Source organism: Styela clava, chromosome 5 (assembly GCF_964204865.1).
Source record: "Styela clava chromosome 5, kaStyClav1.hap1.2, whole genome shotgun sequence".
NCBI lineage: Eukaryota > Metazoa > Chordata > Ascidiacea > Stolidobranchia > Styelidae > Styela > Styela clava.
Genome location: NC_135254.1, coordinates 14,499,461 through 14,516,309, shown reverse-complemented (window position 1 = coordinate 14,516,309; position 16,849 = coordinate 14,499,461). Strand labels below are relative to the sequence as shown.

The 16,849-nt window shown below is 34.4% G+C and overlaps 1 protein-coding gene across 4 annotated transcripts; it reads right to left on the bottom strand.

Moving 5' to 3' along the window:
* Nucleotides 1-1,718: 1,718 nt before the first annotated feature.
* LOC120345124 (uncharacterized) lies at nucleotides 1,719-15,241 on the bottom strand. Of its 4 annotated transcripts, none has more exons than XM_039414522.2 (5): nucleotides 14,896-15,239; nucleotides 11,379-11,803; nucleotides 10,946-11,019; nucleotides 10,346-10,406; nucleotides 1,719-2,097 (listed from the first exon to the last, which is right to left on the bottom strand). In XM_039414522.2, the coding sequence occupies exons 1-5, from the start codon at nucleotides 14,990-14,992 to the stop codon at nucleotides 1,984-1,986; spliced, it is 771 nt and encodes a 256-aa protein (XP_039270456.2). In that variant the 5' UTR covers nucleotides 14,993-15,239; the 3' UTR covers nucleotides 1,719-1,983. The 4 variants fall into 4 exon arrangements, with proteins under 4 accessions (XP_039270456.2, XP_039270457.2, XP_077969111.1 ...); XM_039414523.2 differs by having other exon boundaries at nucleotides 10,952-11,019; nucleotides 14,896-15,238; XM_078112985.1 differs by lacking the exon at nucleotides 1,719-2,097 and adding an exon at nucleotides 7,733-10,087 and having other exon boundaries at nucleotides 14,896-15,241.
* Nucleotides 15,242-16,849: the final 1,608 nt, after the last annotated feature.

Sequence of the window (16,849 nt, the reverse complement as noted above, 5' to 3'; positions counted from 1 at the left end):
TCGATCAAGCATGAATCACGTTCAAAATTGTGACACAGTGCAAATATCGTTGGCACAACGCCGAACGGATTGGAAAAGAGTTTTTAAAGAAAAATTTATGATATATATTGCAACATACTTCATTGATGAAAGAGAATGCAAAAACAACAGCGTCAGCGTAGATTTAGTTTATAATAGTGTAGCGCCTTCTTTGTTGTTTTTACCGTTTGAAATTGTTTTCGGCTACAGTGGTAGGTTATGCAAGAATGTAGTTTAGCCCTGCCCATTGGCATAGGAAGATTTCAAAATAAAAACGGCTTTATGAGACCAATCTAACCTCAATCCGAAAAGCTGTAGACATGGGTAAATTTGGCACAGCCTAGCCAATTGATTACTTCCTAAATGAGGTGTTGGACATGGGATCATATTTTTAACCAGCAACAATAATGAAGGTCTAATGTGGTAACCTTGTGTCAACTCAAATTGGCATATAAAAATGTCAACTGACACTATAGCCAAATGGTTGAATCGACTAAAACTAATTCAGAATTTACTGTATTTAAATAGTAATCTTACTGATGGGGCATTTTCGACATTTAGTGATTCTTTCGTATTTTTGAATGATAAATAAGCAATGACAATAAAAATCATATTAATGAGAAAAATGAAATTTGCAGAATTCGGATTGGCAAAATCCGTGTCAAATGAATGTGAAAGAAATATACAAAAAAAATTATTATATTTTATAAAGTAGCAATTTCAACGAAAAATTTTCACAAGTGCGATAAAAGAAGGATAAAGGCAAATATATGAAAATGTAAATAATTTAACAGTTGTGCTTGAGTACAGTGCAACTTCAGTCACAAGTGCGATTAAATATTTTACGGATATGACGTAATATAAAATCAACTGAATATAACAAAAAAGGTGACCATAAAAATTTTCAGACATTGTTGTTCTAAAAAAGTACATTAACAAAAGTGTACTTATGCCGCAATAGTACGAATTCTTTATAAATAGCTCAATATAACGAGCTAATGGATGTTTAGTGGTTTGGCTAAACTAGGAAGTCGAATTTTTTTGTTTGTTTTGAACCTCTTAAATAGTAATTTGAAGTTTATAAAACTAGATTCAAATGTAATTTCGAATACCTGATATAAAATGTCTAATATATATAGCAAATATTCGAGTATGGCATATCGGCATTATGACAAAAAATGAAAAAAGCCATGGATTGTGCGGTGGAAAAAATAACGCAATGAAAATATACTATTTCGGTTTCCAAAACACTTAATAAAAATATATATATATTATACATTACCAGATAGAAATCCGTTTTCAGTCAATTACTAGGTTATTTATTTAAGCGGAATTTTGATAATCAGGTCATCACCCTACCCTGTTGGAGTTATATTAAACACTGTTGAAAGGAAAGCGTTAGCTGAGTGATGAAAAGTCACTAAACGTGTCCACGTTTTACCAAACCATAATCATGCTGATTGTTTACAAAAATTTAGTTTAAAAATATTAGAATCAATTACTCCGAATTAAATTGCTCAACCCGAGAAGTTACACTGAATGACCTTGAATACAAGCAAACTGATTTGTATCAAACTTCCTAATATTTGGGAGATAGTACTCGATACGATGCAAACCTATCTGAGTGAAAAATTACCAGTATCTGTTGTATCATGGTGCAAATATATTGATTGATAAATTGTTTCTTGATGACATGTGGATTTCATTTCAATGTCTTTGTTACGAAACACTGGAAAGCAAATAAATCGTATTTATGGCGAATGATTGCTCCGGTTGCCAACGTTGAATGTGTGTTGGTGAGACTACTAAATACATGTTGTGTATGAGGCTACCAAGCCTTTTTCACCGTCGCTGGTGCTCCTCATGTATACACAAAGATTTATTAAATAATCATAGTTCGTAGTGGAAGCTCCTCGTCCCCCAATTCTGATTCATATCGTTGCGAGCAGGCATGTAGTTGCATTGTCACCTGGCATGCTGTGGTCGTAAGGACGCGAGAATACGTGTGAGTCTCCCACTTCCACTGCGAGACACAAGAGACGAAATAGACTTTTCGTCTTCGGAATAATAATCTTTACCCTGACAAATAATAAGAAATAGTTTCTGAAATTTATGTCTATAATTAAGCAGGCAGTAAGGTATCGTGTCGCCATTTGATTTTACTTCAAAATGTATTCGTTTACCTAAACTCACTTAATAATAAAAATGCATAAATACGGTCGAATTCCCATTACAATTGTATAAGTCAAGCGACGGTCGAATTATGGTTGGGTATGGGATTCTAAGTGCTGTTTATAGTAGGTATGTGGCAATTGCAAAGTCTCCAGTCATATCAAAAACAATGCTGGCCTTGGATTTATCCACAATATTTCATGGTAACTATGAGCGGGAGGCACTTCGTGAGATACAGTAGATTGAGATAGGAAAATATCGTGTGTGTAACAAGGGAAAAGGATGAGAGTCTAGGTCAGGGGTTCCCAACCTTTTTATCTTGATTTCCAACTTACGATTTAGGCTGAGTTATTATTTCCCACTACATATTGACTCTCTTAACAAGAATATTTTTTTGTTAAATTGGTAAGACTTTCTGTATAATAAAGGCTTTGCAATTGGTGCAGAAGTTGAAACCCTGCGAGAACGAACATTCATTGCGCCATCTAGCATCTCAAGATATTGACGATCCGTGTAAAGAAAACTAGTGTTCTTCATCGAATAGAGCAATTCAACGCATAAGATTATAAAGAACACATCAGAGTTTACATTTTTTTTTTCGATATGATGAACTGGATGTTTGAACCGATTTTTGAAAAAGCGCATTGTTATTGGACCAATGACATCAAATGTCATTGATTGGACAATGAGACCTGTTCGTCTTTGACGCCACAGAATATCAGCACACTCCGCCACACAAAATTTCATCAATGTCTCACCATTGCGTGGGACTTTTTAGTCCTTGCTTTTCGCAGGACAACTGCATAAGACGCAGTAACCTTAAAACTTATTTGAATTTCTGTCGAATCTCATCTTGTTTTTATTTTGCGATTTTTTTAGCAAACTGATAGGCAAATGGATATTTGAAATATGTTGCTTTATTTGATGAGGCTCCATCGGACCATTGGAGATGGGCAAACAACGCATTGCAGAAGTTGCTCAAAATTTTTCTTTATGAACATGAGACGTAGCCGAGATAACTATTATCGTATTTCTTTTTACATAGTCATAATTACCTTTTATTAAAAGTTGATTAGAATGAGGGAGCCGGCCAGATATTTGTTCATCAGAGCGTATGTCTACCCAATATATCAGAGACATATGAAAATAGAGTACCCCCCTTAGCAGGTCTGCAACGAAAATCGATCGAATATCATGGCAAACACCGTGATATTTTACCAAATTTTCGATTAATTGAATGGGAATCTTTTTCCGCTTCAAGGCTTATAAATATGGTGATTTTCATTGTGTAGTATATAATAATTGTGTTATTGTGCGTATATTTTTAGAGGGGCATTCTATTTCCCACCAGCAACTCCCAAATTTCCCACTAGTGGGAAATTTCCCACCGGTTGGGAACCACTGGTCTAGGTGTTTAAAAAAAGACTTTTTGGTGAATACACATTGATCAAAGTTGTAGAGTTGAAATAAAACTGAAGCAATAGAGTACGTAATATACACGTATCATATGTGCTGTTAGTAACAATTTATCAACAACTAAATGCAGGCTAGAATAGTTTTGCCTTTCTCAATTCTTCCGTGAACTCAGTGATGAAAGATCGTCAAAGATGTGTTTGTTATGAAATAAGTAAATAATAAGTTTTGTATGTGCTCAAAAAGAGGTAGCCTTTACGTATGTTTACATTGGCTTAACCAATGTCCAGCACAGCACGCGCGTTGACAATAATACTTTGGATGTTTTTTTGTTACATTCGAACAATACAAAGAAAACTTTAGTATTAGGATTGAAAGACCGATTTTGCGTTCCACGATAACTTAGGATTACAAAACTGTGCGAATTAATACAGAATAGGCCTGCGTAAACAAAGTCCTTGTCATCAGAGTAACGTTACGCGATCAACAGTAGACTACCGTAGGCTAAACACGCGATGAATGTAGGAGATAAAATGAAAACCCAATTTCAAATGCTCAACTTAAATAGATGACCATCGACACATAACTTTCAAAATGTATATAGATTTCGCCAGCGCTATTGTCAAGTGGTATATTAAATTTGTATAAACAAGGTAATCCATCATATTTCAAAATGAGCAAGGGGCTGTTTCCGCTGTCATCTTCTGAAATAGTGAACTGCGGAAGCCATGCCGAAAGAGGTCACAATCCGGTAAAAAACAGATGAAATAGGCTCAAGAGGACTCGATCCACTTAGAACATAGCTAGATGACGTACCGCAAAAGGTTATTTGTAATTTATCTCAATTGAGTGGGGTACTCTAAAGACGAAAAATATGGCGCAGTTTTCTCTTTGCTAGTTTGAGGCTTTTCTCAAAATCAACAACTAACGTAAACATATCCTATCCGGCATGATCATGTAATAAACTAAAATAAGGATAATAGTCTTATCCACGGGATAAACTTGAATTACAATGATGAAATACTAAACTTGAACTTGACCGCGAGCCCACGACACGTTTTCGCTGTCATTAGAACAGACGTTTTGACACCCAGTCCGATTTTGCGGTTAAAGTCGAGTGAGTTCACATAAAACAATGAAAAGAGGAAAATCCATTTGAGTTTTTCTGGATCGAATGCTTAGCAGTTAATTCTTGTTAAGTGGCAAAACAGGCCACTTCCATCCGGAGAGTTCAAATTAGAAATCGATAAATAAAATTTTCTAATACGAAGATTTGATTTCCGGAATAGCTCGTCTCGACTTAAATTGCGAAACGGGCGCTTTAAAAATCCTATGGTAACACACCAACTTGGCGTTAGTTACAATCTTCGTCTATTTTCACAAACAAGTTCGGTTCAAATTTTGTTTTTTCATCATTAGCATATTTTCTTTGCACTGGTTTTTGCCCTATTTAGGAAATCTAGTTTTTGGTAGGATAACAATACGTTTAAAGAAAGGGAAGGTTTATCACGGAACATATATATTGTGGAATCGATCCATATACCCCAGAAATTAAACATTCATAGCTATCGATGCTATGAGTTTAGTAATATCTTAATTCGTGAAAGCATCATCGGAAGCAATGGGGTGAAATATAAAACCATTGAATAATAATTTATATGAAAAGTGCTTACAACACATGTCCTTGACGAAACTTTTCAGCAAGGCAATAAAATGACTACACCAAATACGCGTAAATATTTGTCATGGGTGGTTTATTGCTGTAGATTCATTTTCGCGCAGCAGGTTAGTCTATCAACTGACAATGATATTTTTAGTTTTTATTGGCATACAGTCCAAAGGTACAAGCATTCGGAGCGCCTGTCAAACAATTGCCACGTAACGTGACAAACCTGTGATCTTTGAGAAAATGAATTTCAAGCAACGCCTTGCGGCGGATAATAAAATGTAGCCTACCACTTTTACTCGATTTGTGTCACATCAAAAGATTTAATATTCAAATTAAAAATAACGTATTTTTTAGCTGATTTCAAACTTTGTTACCATGAGTATTATATTGATTAATTAAAGCATAAGAGTATTGTTATGTGGTCTAACTGTCTGATATTATTCGCCTAACGACCGACATATTACAAATATGTTGTTTTTCGGCGACCCTTATTCGCATCTCAAGAGTCTATGTAGATAAAGAGCAATGTACACATAAAATATATCGTACTATACCTAATGTTGTGTGGGAAGGAATATTCAAATTTGAATGTTTCACGAAACATATTTCTATGCAATAGTGTTAGATTGAGTAATTCGCTGCAAAATTGCCACTGCAAAGTCAACATCAAAGATAAATATGCGTTAAAATAGATGAATTCCCGCGCTAATTTATTCAGCTTAATTGTTAAAATCAATTTATTGAAATTCTTAGGGAAACATAGTAATTTCGATATAACGAGCTTTCCGTGTTGATTTTATACTTAATAATATATATAAGAGCCGGACACAGGAAAACTCTTCCAATATGTACAAATAAGAGAGCAATATATGGACACGAAAGTGGCGCTCGGGCTGTGAGCATCGAGTTTGCAGAAAGATCGGCGGATAAAGATGACCAAATGTAATGTTCCCATATTACACAAAAGATGGTAAGATAAAACAACAAAATGATGTCCCCACCCCCAACCCCCGCAATTATGCAGTCAATTTAAGCAGTTGTGTAAATTACCACAAAAGTATTGGCCCGATGTTTAATCACGTTTTAATTATAAAAAATATTTAATGTTTTTTTTTTTAAATTGCGTAAACAAAGGAGCAGAGTTATATAGTCATAACTTAAATAACAAAATGAATGTTCTTTAACTCAATAAAGCTATACTGAATCAGAACAGAACATGCCATCTAATCAAGTGTATGGGTAAAGTTAATCGGACGAACAAAGAGTTATCAACGCAAACAAAGCTTTATTAAAATGTGTTTACTTTATAAAGCTGTAAAATCTTCTTATTGAAGGAAAATGAACAATTGTACGTGACAGGGTCGACTCACGAATGTTAAGATTTGTAGGCATTAAAAAACAAAACTCAGGGAATTGTATAAAATTATCTTAGAACGATCAAATTTGATTCCATAACCAAAACTAACTTAATTTCATCATAGTGATTTCACTTGAAACATGAAACTTATGATTTCATATTATTATTGCCAACCATGATTCAATGATCTACCGATTCTGAATAGACCGTATTATTTGTTTATCATACTCGAATATGAACAGTTTAGGTCCTAAACTTTTCGAAGAAATTTTAAACTAGGTGAAAATAGGCAGCATACGGTATATTAGAATTATATTCATGCATTTTATATGCTTGACTCAAAAAATTTAGGAAATCCTAAATCTTCTCAATATTAGTAGAAACAATTATTTGTGTGACCTGTTTGGATATTGTTCACAATATATAACAGAAACCCGATCAACATTTCACGACGATATAGAATAGTTTTTGTCAGTATTCTGATATTCTTCAAGCAATGTATTTCAAAGGCCGTTGAGCCTTCTGGTGAAATCATACCATTAACAAAATAGGAAAAAAGTACATATAGAAATATCGATTGGTAGAATAAAAAGGGTTGAAAAATAAGTAGTGAATACTATCTAGTAAACGAATTTGAGTGATGAAAAAATAGGACAATCGAATAATATCAATATTCCCTATGACGTCAAAAACAGTCTCTTTCATGTGCTGATCGCTCAGATTGGGGCGTTATAATGTTTGCTTTCTACAAGGCACGCTTCCATTGGAGATTACATATAGAGTAAACTGGATTTACCAAGGTATAAGCACAATATGCAGTTCGAATTTTGCGAAGAAATGATTTTAAAGACATATGATCTGTTACAAACCGCGATGAAAAACCACCCAAGTTTGCAAAGTTAGTCAAATACAGAAAAATGCTGACAATTTTGGCGCTCAATTTTCTTGGCGTTTGGTAGAAACACTAGTCATCGTTCTGATATTTGCTGTTGCTCTAGTCACGGCTTTAATTTGTAAATTATAGCGTGCTCCATCCATTGTTGGCAAACATTAGTTCATGACAGTTGACCAGATACTGTCTTGTAACATGATTAGACAAACATTCAACAACAGCATCAAGGTCTAAAGTGATAGTATTGAAACATGACCGCCGGTTGACGCTCATAAAATGATACAGGCCAATAACCACGCTACTATGTTTTTTGTTTTTAATAGATTCTTGTACATCTCAGTTTACCACAAGGCAATATGTGAAAGGTATTCGATAAGAAAAGAAGTCGTGAACAAACGCTCAAATAGTTATTCACACTTGTACTGTCAATTGAATACGCTCAGTTTCTTAGGTATATATGAATAGCACAATAAGATTTGTAAAATTGTTTCCCTGGTACCCATTCGAAAATATTCATCAGCTGCAGAATGCAACAAATGGTAGAAATTTCCTACGCAAATAACTGACTGCTGCAACATTATAATCTTCAGCGTATGAAAGGTAAACAACCTTCCGTTACACAGTTGTTAAACTCTGTATTGTGCTGACATCAAGCCCAATAACCCGAAGGGCTCAATTTTATGTCATAAAACTAAAGGTAACTTCTGTATGAGCAATAATATTTTATGCCATCATAAAATGGCTTATAAAAAGAGAAAGTAGAAAAATCACTATACTTTCCGCGTAATTCATATCTTTTATATAGCCAAATTGGACACATTTGATAATTTAGGTACACTTTTATTACGTTCAATATACAACCAGACATGGCGATTTGTCACGCATGATCAACAGGTTCAAATACACAGAAATGCATTTTGAAATCGATGAATTTTCTTACAGTAAATCTTAGTAAACGTCCTTGCCGCCATAGCAATACATAAGAAAATATGGGTGCGACCGAAACATAAAGCATAAATACAGCTGGCAATATCAAAACAAAAAGGTTTAACCTAATAAACTGATTGTTACGGATCTACAATATAAAAGTTGTATAATTTTAATTTCCGTATCCACCAGGGGTATAGTGATTTCGGTAATTTTTTAGAATATGCACTAAAATACAGTAATCTAAGTGGCTATTTCTTATTGCCAATTGTGTCATGTGCACATAGAGTACATGTCATAATGATCCAATGCCAGACATGTACCGATGAATATTGCTAAGGACCTGCGTAAAGCTTGACTTGGGTAAAACGCGATACGCCTTTCATAAAAAAAACATTTGGTTATGACACGTGCCGCTTTGTTTTCAATGTGCTATAATGTGATACTCTGACAAAGGACAACTGATGCGTGTTAAAATCAGTAATATTACTGCCAAATTACCAATCGCCTAAATATCAAGTATCTATTATTATATATCGAACTGCTCCATAGATGAAAATAAGCAACGGCACTGGCGTTTCAGCATCAAATATGCAAAATATATAAATTCGAAAAATCCGATGACAAAAATGCATTTTTAAACCCCAAATTTAAACATTTTCCAAAAATTAATTTCTGTGCCACGCATGACTATTTTATTTCATTTATATTTATTTCAGTATTGCAGCATTCATATTTTGGATGATTTTAAAATTCCAAAGAATATGTTATTTGAGATTACTGTTTTGTGACGGTTACCAATACCGTAGGTGTTGATCACCTAATAATAAGGCATTACTGTCATATATACAATTTATTTGCTTTTGAGATCGTATATGTTACACTACCGCATTGTTGGTCGTGTACCTAGGTACAAATTCTAAATATAGTTCCGAACAGTTAACTCTGTTTGTCTTTAGTTTATTATGTACAAATAAAAACCTAAATATTTAGTGCACCATGGAAACATTTGATTGATATAGCTAGAAATATACTTAGATGGTAATTTCGCAATGTCTATAAATGTTGGAAGCAGCTAAAGTCAACCATTAATTGACAGCGGAATCGACAAATAGAAAATAAGTACCCATTCCAGAACACAGTTGTGTTAAAAAAAAATTTCACAGAGGTACAATGAATCACTGTTTTTATGACGCATAATCAAAATTCGCTGACATATCCACAGTAAAGTTTCCTGTTTTGGCACCTAGCCGAAAACGACTAACGAACACCCGTTTTCTTAATTTTAATATTTAATAAATAAGAGTATAACCTAATCGATTCATTCGCATTTTATTCAAATAATTTGTTACTATCTGAGAGTACTTTTTAAAAATCAGTATATTTACTGTAAGTGCGTGGTTATTCAGTCATTCAAAAATCTCTATATGAATGAACCAAATTTCGAACCCTTCGCTGGTTAATTGTGTGGCTCACTAAAGCCACGGCACAATACCATGAGGTTCAATAGATCTTCGTTTGAATTGAATCTTGTATTGAAAATCTTATGATAATGATAACTTTGTAATGTATTGTATTGTGTAAGAAAATCCACAAGTGTGTACTTAAGTGTTAGCGACGTTCAATGCACCCGACGAATCTGAACGGACATAGTTCCAATGATTAGTGCCTGTTGCCAGATATGGCCTCGGTTGTTATAATGATTTTCTGTTGTAGGCTCATGACCTATGCAAGGTATATGACTATATGCTAAGCTAAAGTGCGTCGTAGGCTATAGAACAATATATGTTGTGTATATAAAAAAAAAATATATATATCACATAAAAAGCAACATAGAGTCGGTGGTTACATAAAGTATCATCAATTATAATCATAATTTCGTATTTATTTTTATTACCTGGGCAATTTTTTCGTCCAGCATTTTAAAAAATTCCTTCTGGCTATCTGTGAGGGTTAATCTGAAATAAAATAACGAATACGTATAAAAATAATAATTTGCCAAACGTAATAAATCTACGGCGATTGTTAGCGACATGCAAAATAGCTAAATTAACCAATTTTATCGACACTAGCATTTTGCGATTGATGCGGTTGTGTCGCTGGGTTGGGTATATTTACAAATAAAAATACAACACAAATCATAATTAGCTCGAAATTTAGTTTGGTCACTCGATATCACCCAGCGTGCAAACTCCCAAATGAGAAATGAATATAATTCATATGAATATTATAAATCATAATGTGGAATTCATTTTTACCGAATATAACGGTGGTAACACAAATCAATTCAATGTTCGCAAAGGTATACTAACTTCTGCTTGCTCATTGTTCTGTAAGACGGCATCTAATACCAATCGACAATTTCACGAATTATAGTGTTATTTATTCAAATTATTGAAAGTCCAGTAGAGAGAATTCAATCAATTACATTTTTGTTGGTTACAAATTAGAAGCGTGTGCGAAATTATTTCACACTATATTCAAAATATGATCATACCGATACCTGGCTCTTGTTCCAAATGGTGACGGATTTTCACTGCGATCGGGAGGTGGAGGGAATATTGATCTTCTCTGAAAAAAATATTTTTACTTCAAAAACTCAATTGAGAGTCGGACTCGAAAAATGCTTTAAAAAAGAAGTGCGCCATGCGAATATTCTGACTCTGAAAACAAACTGTAATTTTACAAATTTTCAATGGGCGATTCGATGAGCGTTTAAAAAAATTACTACCCCTTTACATGCTTATATATTGAAACTTGCTAGTAAAATAGTCGGCTCATTTGAGTGCTTTTTAGTGGCAAGCAGCAATGTAGAAAAGTTGATTACTGTGCGAATTCTTATCTTTATATACATTCAATTCCATCCGTCATCAAAAGTACATCATTATTCATTGAGTTTTACTACTGCTAGAAATAAACCCTAATCTTACTTTTGGAAATTCTTGAGCAGGCGGCTTGGACGAACCTTGTAGCTTAGGACTTCCATTACCATTAGCATGTAAATAATCAAAATTGTCACTTGTATTCGAATCACGACCAATTTCAAATTGTAAACTCCTTCGTCTTTGTGATAAAATATCAATTCTTTCTTTGAGGTCCATATTTCCAGGAGTTTTACCAGGACTTTGAGTTCTATATAATTCCGGACTTTGTACATTGTTTTTGTTTGTCGCAGTATTATTTGCATTTGATGCCGGAGTGCCGTTTTTGCCGGATGATTTTTGTAATGATGATGTTGTATTATAACCATTTTTATCACTGTCCGAATCACAACTCCACGTTCGACGTCCAATTATTTCTGTTGAATTTGTTGATATCACGTCTGCTTCCCGAAATACTTCGTCCGAATCAAAATCTGAACAAGATCGGTCGAGGGGTTAGCAATTTATACAGTTATGATTGCCAAGCCAGTGGTATTAATTAAAACGGTTATCTACGGAGATTAAGTGACGGCATGGATATCCATGTTCGACTAACCTACAAACAATCCAAGTAATACCAAGGCCGCAGTTCATCAGTTGTAAATCGGATTTTTTATTTTTTGACTCCTGATGAATTATAGATTATGGGTCACTATTATTTTAAAATAATAAATGTTCCTACATTGTTACCAAACAGTTTTCTAATTCCTCATCAAATATCGGGGCACAATAGCCACCACGTGAATGGAAAATAATTGCAAAATGGTTATGTGGCCGGCATATGATACGTTTTGCAGTATATACAGGTTAACCCCCCATTTTGGGAACAAAACAAAATAATATTATAATATTTCTGAATCTCTGTAATACATGAGAAATGTGTCTCCGCAATTTTAATAATTCACTGCATAAATAGCCGCTTAGGCTTTGAAAGATTTTTATTACGACATAGTCATTCATATTGATAATAGTAAAAATGTCAAAGGACGCTCAAGTAGAATTGTCCTTCACTATATAGCGGAGAATTGCTCTTGTGTGATAATTTCATTGATGAATATAAAATGGAATCTGGTAATAGTATTTACACAGTAAATAAATAATGAATTGCTTACAAAGAAAACGGAAATCGGCAGCGATTTCGTAAGGTATGTCATAATGGAGAAAAACATGTTTTTCTTGACTAAATTAGAGTATAATCGTTTTATCTAACACAAAGTTTAATATTTTTACTGTTTGTAATCACCGCGCCCATGACGACAATATACGACTATATCCTAACAAATAATAAATAGAAGTTACATGTTTGTAAATTATATTTGCGTATCACTAACTGACGCATCATTGACGTTACGTTGCGACTAGAACAAATATTTCAAAATACTTGCATATTTTCGATATAATTATCCTCATGCTGTCGCCAAATCCTTAGCCGTTTATATATCCGACGAAGACCGACAAAATCCGAATCATTACAGGCATTCATTGCATTGGGAACACTCGAAAACGATATGATACCTGTTTTGGGGAACGGGGACAAATTCTAAACCAGTAATTTATTAAAACCATTGCTGCATGTGAGCGACAGGGCGAATAAGGTATTCAATTCAATATTTTAAAAACACAAAATATTTCATGTAAAATCTATCGTTAACTTCATCGTGGGGTAATAAAATATTATTTCAAATGTGGACCTGGATTGGTTACAAGAAACGAATATTGATATTGTGATGGGCAAAGATATGAATCTGAAACTTTGAACAACTCGTGAAAATCTTTGCGTTGCATTTAAATCAAACGGGGTAACGAAGATATAATAATTATAAATAACATCAAAGGCGATTAAGCAGAATACGGCGCTTACTGCTGAGCAAACCTGTATTTAATAAAGCGGGTATGCTTAATATAACGATTTTGGTATGATTAGTGTTTAACATACTATAAATGTATTTTCATTGGGCCCGAACGCAAAGTCTAAACTGAAACAGCCAGCTTAACACCATCTTTAATATTGACTTGGTAAACATTGCTAGACGTTCCATATTCGTACAGACCCTTGAAGCATATTTACCAACGTTGATAAGAATAATTACACGACAGACAGGGCTTCATAATTTATAGTCTCTGGAGTTAGAGGTCACTACCTAACCGTACTATGTATATTGAAAAAGTTGAAATTATTGTTTAATGGAATTTGTAAACAATTGAACTCACAATCATACTTGTTTCTCAGTTAATATCAAATTTGCAGTACTTTATAATTTATATTCTTTATTAGACGTAAATTGAATTGGTCAGAAGTAGTTATGTTTTACTTCCCCTAAATTTTAATCGATTGTACAGCAGCTTGACGAACTATGTAGTAGGTCACCAATAGATACTAGGAAGACGCCAAAAAGAATATAAGCCGTAAGAGTTTACTTATGAAATATCTAGTGGGCTGACCTTAAATTACAATTGATCATTCTTACAATATTAAAATGGCTGTTTTCCTGTGATATAGCACAGTAAATTGGCCTTTTACTAACATTTTGGAGTAAATATACGCCATTTTCACTTTTTTGTGTGTGCCTAGCAAAATTTTCGAATATTTCCAATTTTCGGATTGGATTTTTTAAAAATAAATAATATTGTCACTATTTAAATCAATGGTAACATCTTTAAAAGTTAGAAAGATGTGCTTTGCGGAGCATTTTAAAAATACATTTTAGGACTGCATGCAATGAGTTCAACAAAACCCCAGTACAACTATCAAGTATCCATCAATGCCTCCACGAGGCCACCATCTAAAATTCGAAAGTAACAAGAATATATTTATATTGTACTCGACAATTGCTTTGCACAACAAGAATGTCGATTAACTGAATATACTCACGATTAACACAAAATTGATGTGTGACGTAACAAACGACTATTAAAAAACATGTCACAACATTTAGCAAACAGGTAATCAAACTATTTGAACTTTGGTAACTAGCAGAACCCCCGCGTAGAAAGGATTATAAATATTTACGACCTGGCGTGACATCGAAATTAGTGATTTATTGGTCGAATAAAGTAATGTACCATGTAGGCTGCTACAATTATGGAAATTTAATTGCTTCATTATACAAATTATGTCCCTGAAAGCCGCTGTAGAAATATAAAAAATAAAAATGTGAATTTTCATAATCGTTGACCGATCATAAGCAGAATATTTGTCACATTTCATATTTGCGCAATTTAGCTAGAAAATGAAGTACTGATCGATCATTCGCCAGTCGGACATTATACATTTAACTTGCATTTGTTCAAGTTTAAAAAAAAAATTGAAAAACTGCAAATTTCATTACACAGCTTAAATCCCTACATATAAATTGATGAATTTTGCCTACGTGACCCGTCACTGGTTGGTCCATTTGGCTCGTCGCGATAATCGGTAGGGATGCTCTTTCAATTGCACAGTTGATTATCCATCGATTCAAATCTTATAATGGTTCGTTTTACTATGAATCCGTAGTGAAATTCAATTTATGTTTTACTACCTCACCTTTCATCAGATTGCCTTTAGTCCATCCATTACTCGAACTATTTTCCAGACCACTGTGACTACCAACTTTAACAGCTTGTGATGAACCACAACCCATTATGGGTTGATCACTATTGCTTCACTGCTTATTGTAGAACAAAGTTACAATATTAAATAATAAAGACAATATACTACAAGTATCTATCAGTCCTATTGAGGGGAAATTTCGTCTGTACTAACACAATTGAACCATCATTTTTTATGAAGAACTTAGATATCGACGTTCGTAACTATGCGCAAAAATTGTAACTAGAATATCATTCAATAATTATCCTCCGCCAGAAAATAAGGCAACGTATAAAATGGTTTCGGCCCGACTTCAACGGAACTATATTAAAACTGAAGCAGTATATTATGAACGCCGAGTTATAAAGAGGAAATTTAGGACGATTTGTTATTTTGGCCGCTCTATGTCGCCGCCATGCGTGTGCTTCCCAGAATATCACTTTAATACACGAAAATTTTTGATTGCTGTATTTGTGTCGGTGACAACTTCCTCCACCATCAAGTCCACGCATCTGAAATAAATATATGGTAAACTATTCTCAAACCCGACATGAACTGGTTACCGGACGAGAGGCCGCGGCTTACCGTGATAAACGAATTGAATGAATAGGAAGCCGGCGGTGTGGCTCAACGGGCTAAGCGTTAGGAATACGCTCGCCACCGCACCTCTAATTACTCTGCGTGGGTTCACAGATTCGAATCCCATGCAGGGATGATTATGTGCGAGAGGATTGCTGGACTCCTCGCCGTCGTTGGGTGGTTCACGTAACCGCTGGACGGTTACGGCTTCCTCCACCACCAAGTCCATGCTTCCGAAAACAAACAATATAACTAATCCCATACCCGACTTGAAATGGTAACCGGACGAGAGGCCGGGGTTCGCCATATGGATAAGCCGTCTTATCGGCTTTCCTCTCCCCCGGGATAAATATGTAAATCCTATCCTATCCTAAGTCGTGGAGAGAGATAGAGAGTTTTATTATTTCGTTAACCAAAAAATACAGTCATCATGGATTTTTTCATGTATTGTTTGATTGTTTGGGATTGATAAAAATAGAAGCATCATTTCCCCTTTTTTGATTCAAAACATCCAAGAATTAATATTAAATGAAAAAGAGAGTTGTGCTCAAATATATGGACATGTCACAAGGTGTCGCTATTTTTGATTCTGACACATCTCAAACGAATCTCTAAAGTCCACAGAAATTTTTGAAATAGGTAAAAGTAATAGCTTTCTGGCAAAAAAATCAATCTTTAACTGATGAAAATTTCAAAACAATTGGTCCTGTATTCGAAGAGAAAAGGGATTTCATCATGACGAAAGAGAAGAATAATAACATCAACAACAATATAATATTGAGACGATCGTTATGTACACTGACGCGGTCCAATAAACAAGGAAAATATAAAAGTAGGACAATGTAAATTCACGATAACGGGGTTACGTTATGCACTGCTAAAGTAACGATATTCTTGACTCCTATCAACACAGATTGCGAGTGGGTCGGAAATTGACACCAAATCTTTTTTATTTGGCCCATGCATGGACTAATCGTGTTGATCAAGTTTGTAATCGGTCTCCCGCAGAGTGTACAGACCTTTGGACTTTGATGTTTGTCTGGTTTCAAGTAATCTGTTGCTGAGACCTTTTTTTCTGTAGAATTTAGGCTAACCTCGAGTTTTTGTATTATTTGACCATGCTGTCTTCCGGAAGAATTTCTCTTGCTAACTACAGACAGTTTTTCAGAGCTTGCAATTCTGTTAATAATTTTAGACAGATATCAACGATGTCAAAAGGTAAGGTTTGTGACTATATTTAGATTTTACGCAACAGTATACCGGTACTTGCAAGACTATACAATCCCCCCTCAATTACGGTACCGGTACAGAATTACGCAATTTTGTTGTT

Excerpts from the sequence above, each read along its gene's own strand:
- LOC120345124 (XM_039414522.2), bottom strand. The coding sequence starts at position 14,992 with ATGGGTTGTGGTTCATCACAAGCTGTTAAAGTTGGTAGTCACAGTGGT. Across the intron at positions 11,020-11,378 it reads CTGCTCAAGAATTTCCAAAA|AGAAGATCAATATTCCCTCC; the intron begins GTAAGATTAGGG and ends TATTTTTTTCAG. Across the intron at positions 2,098-10,345 it reads TGGACGAAAAAATTGCCCAG|GGTAAAGATTATTATTCCGA; the intron begins GTAATAAAAATA and ends ATTATTTGTCAG.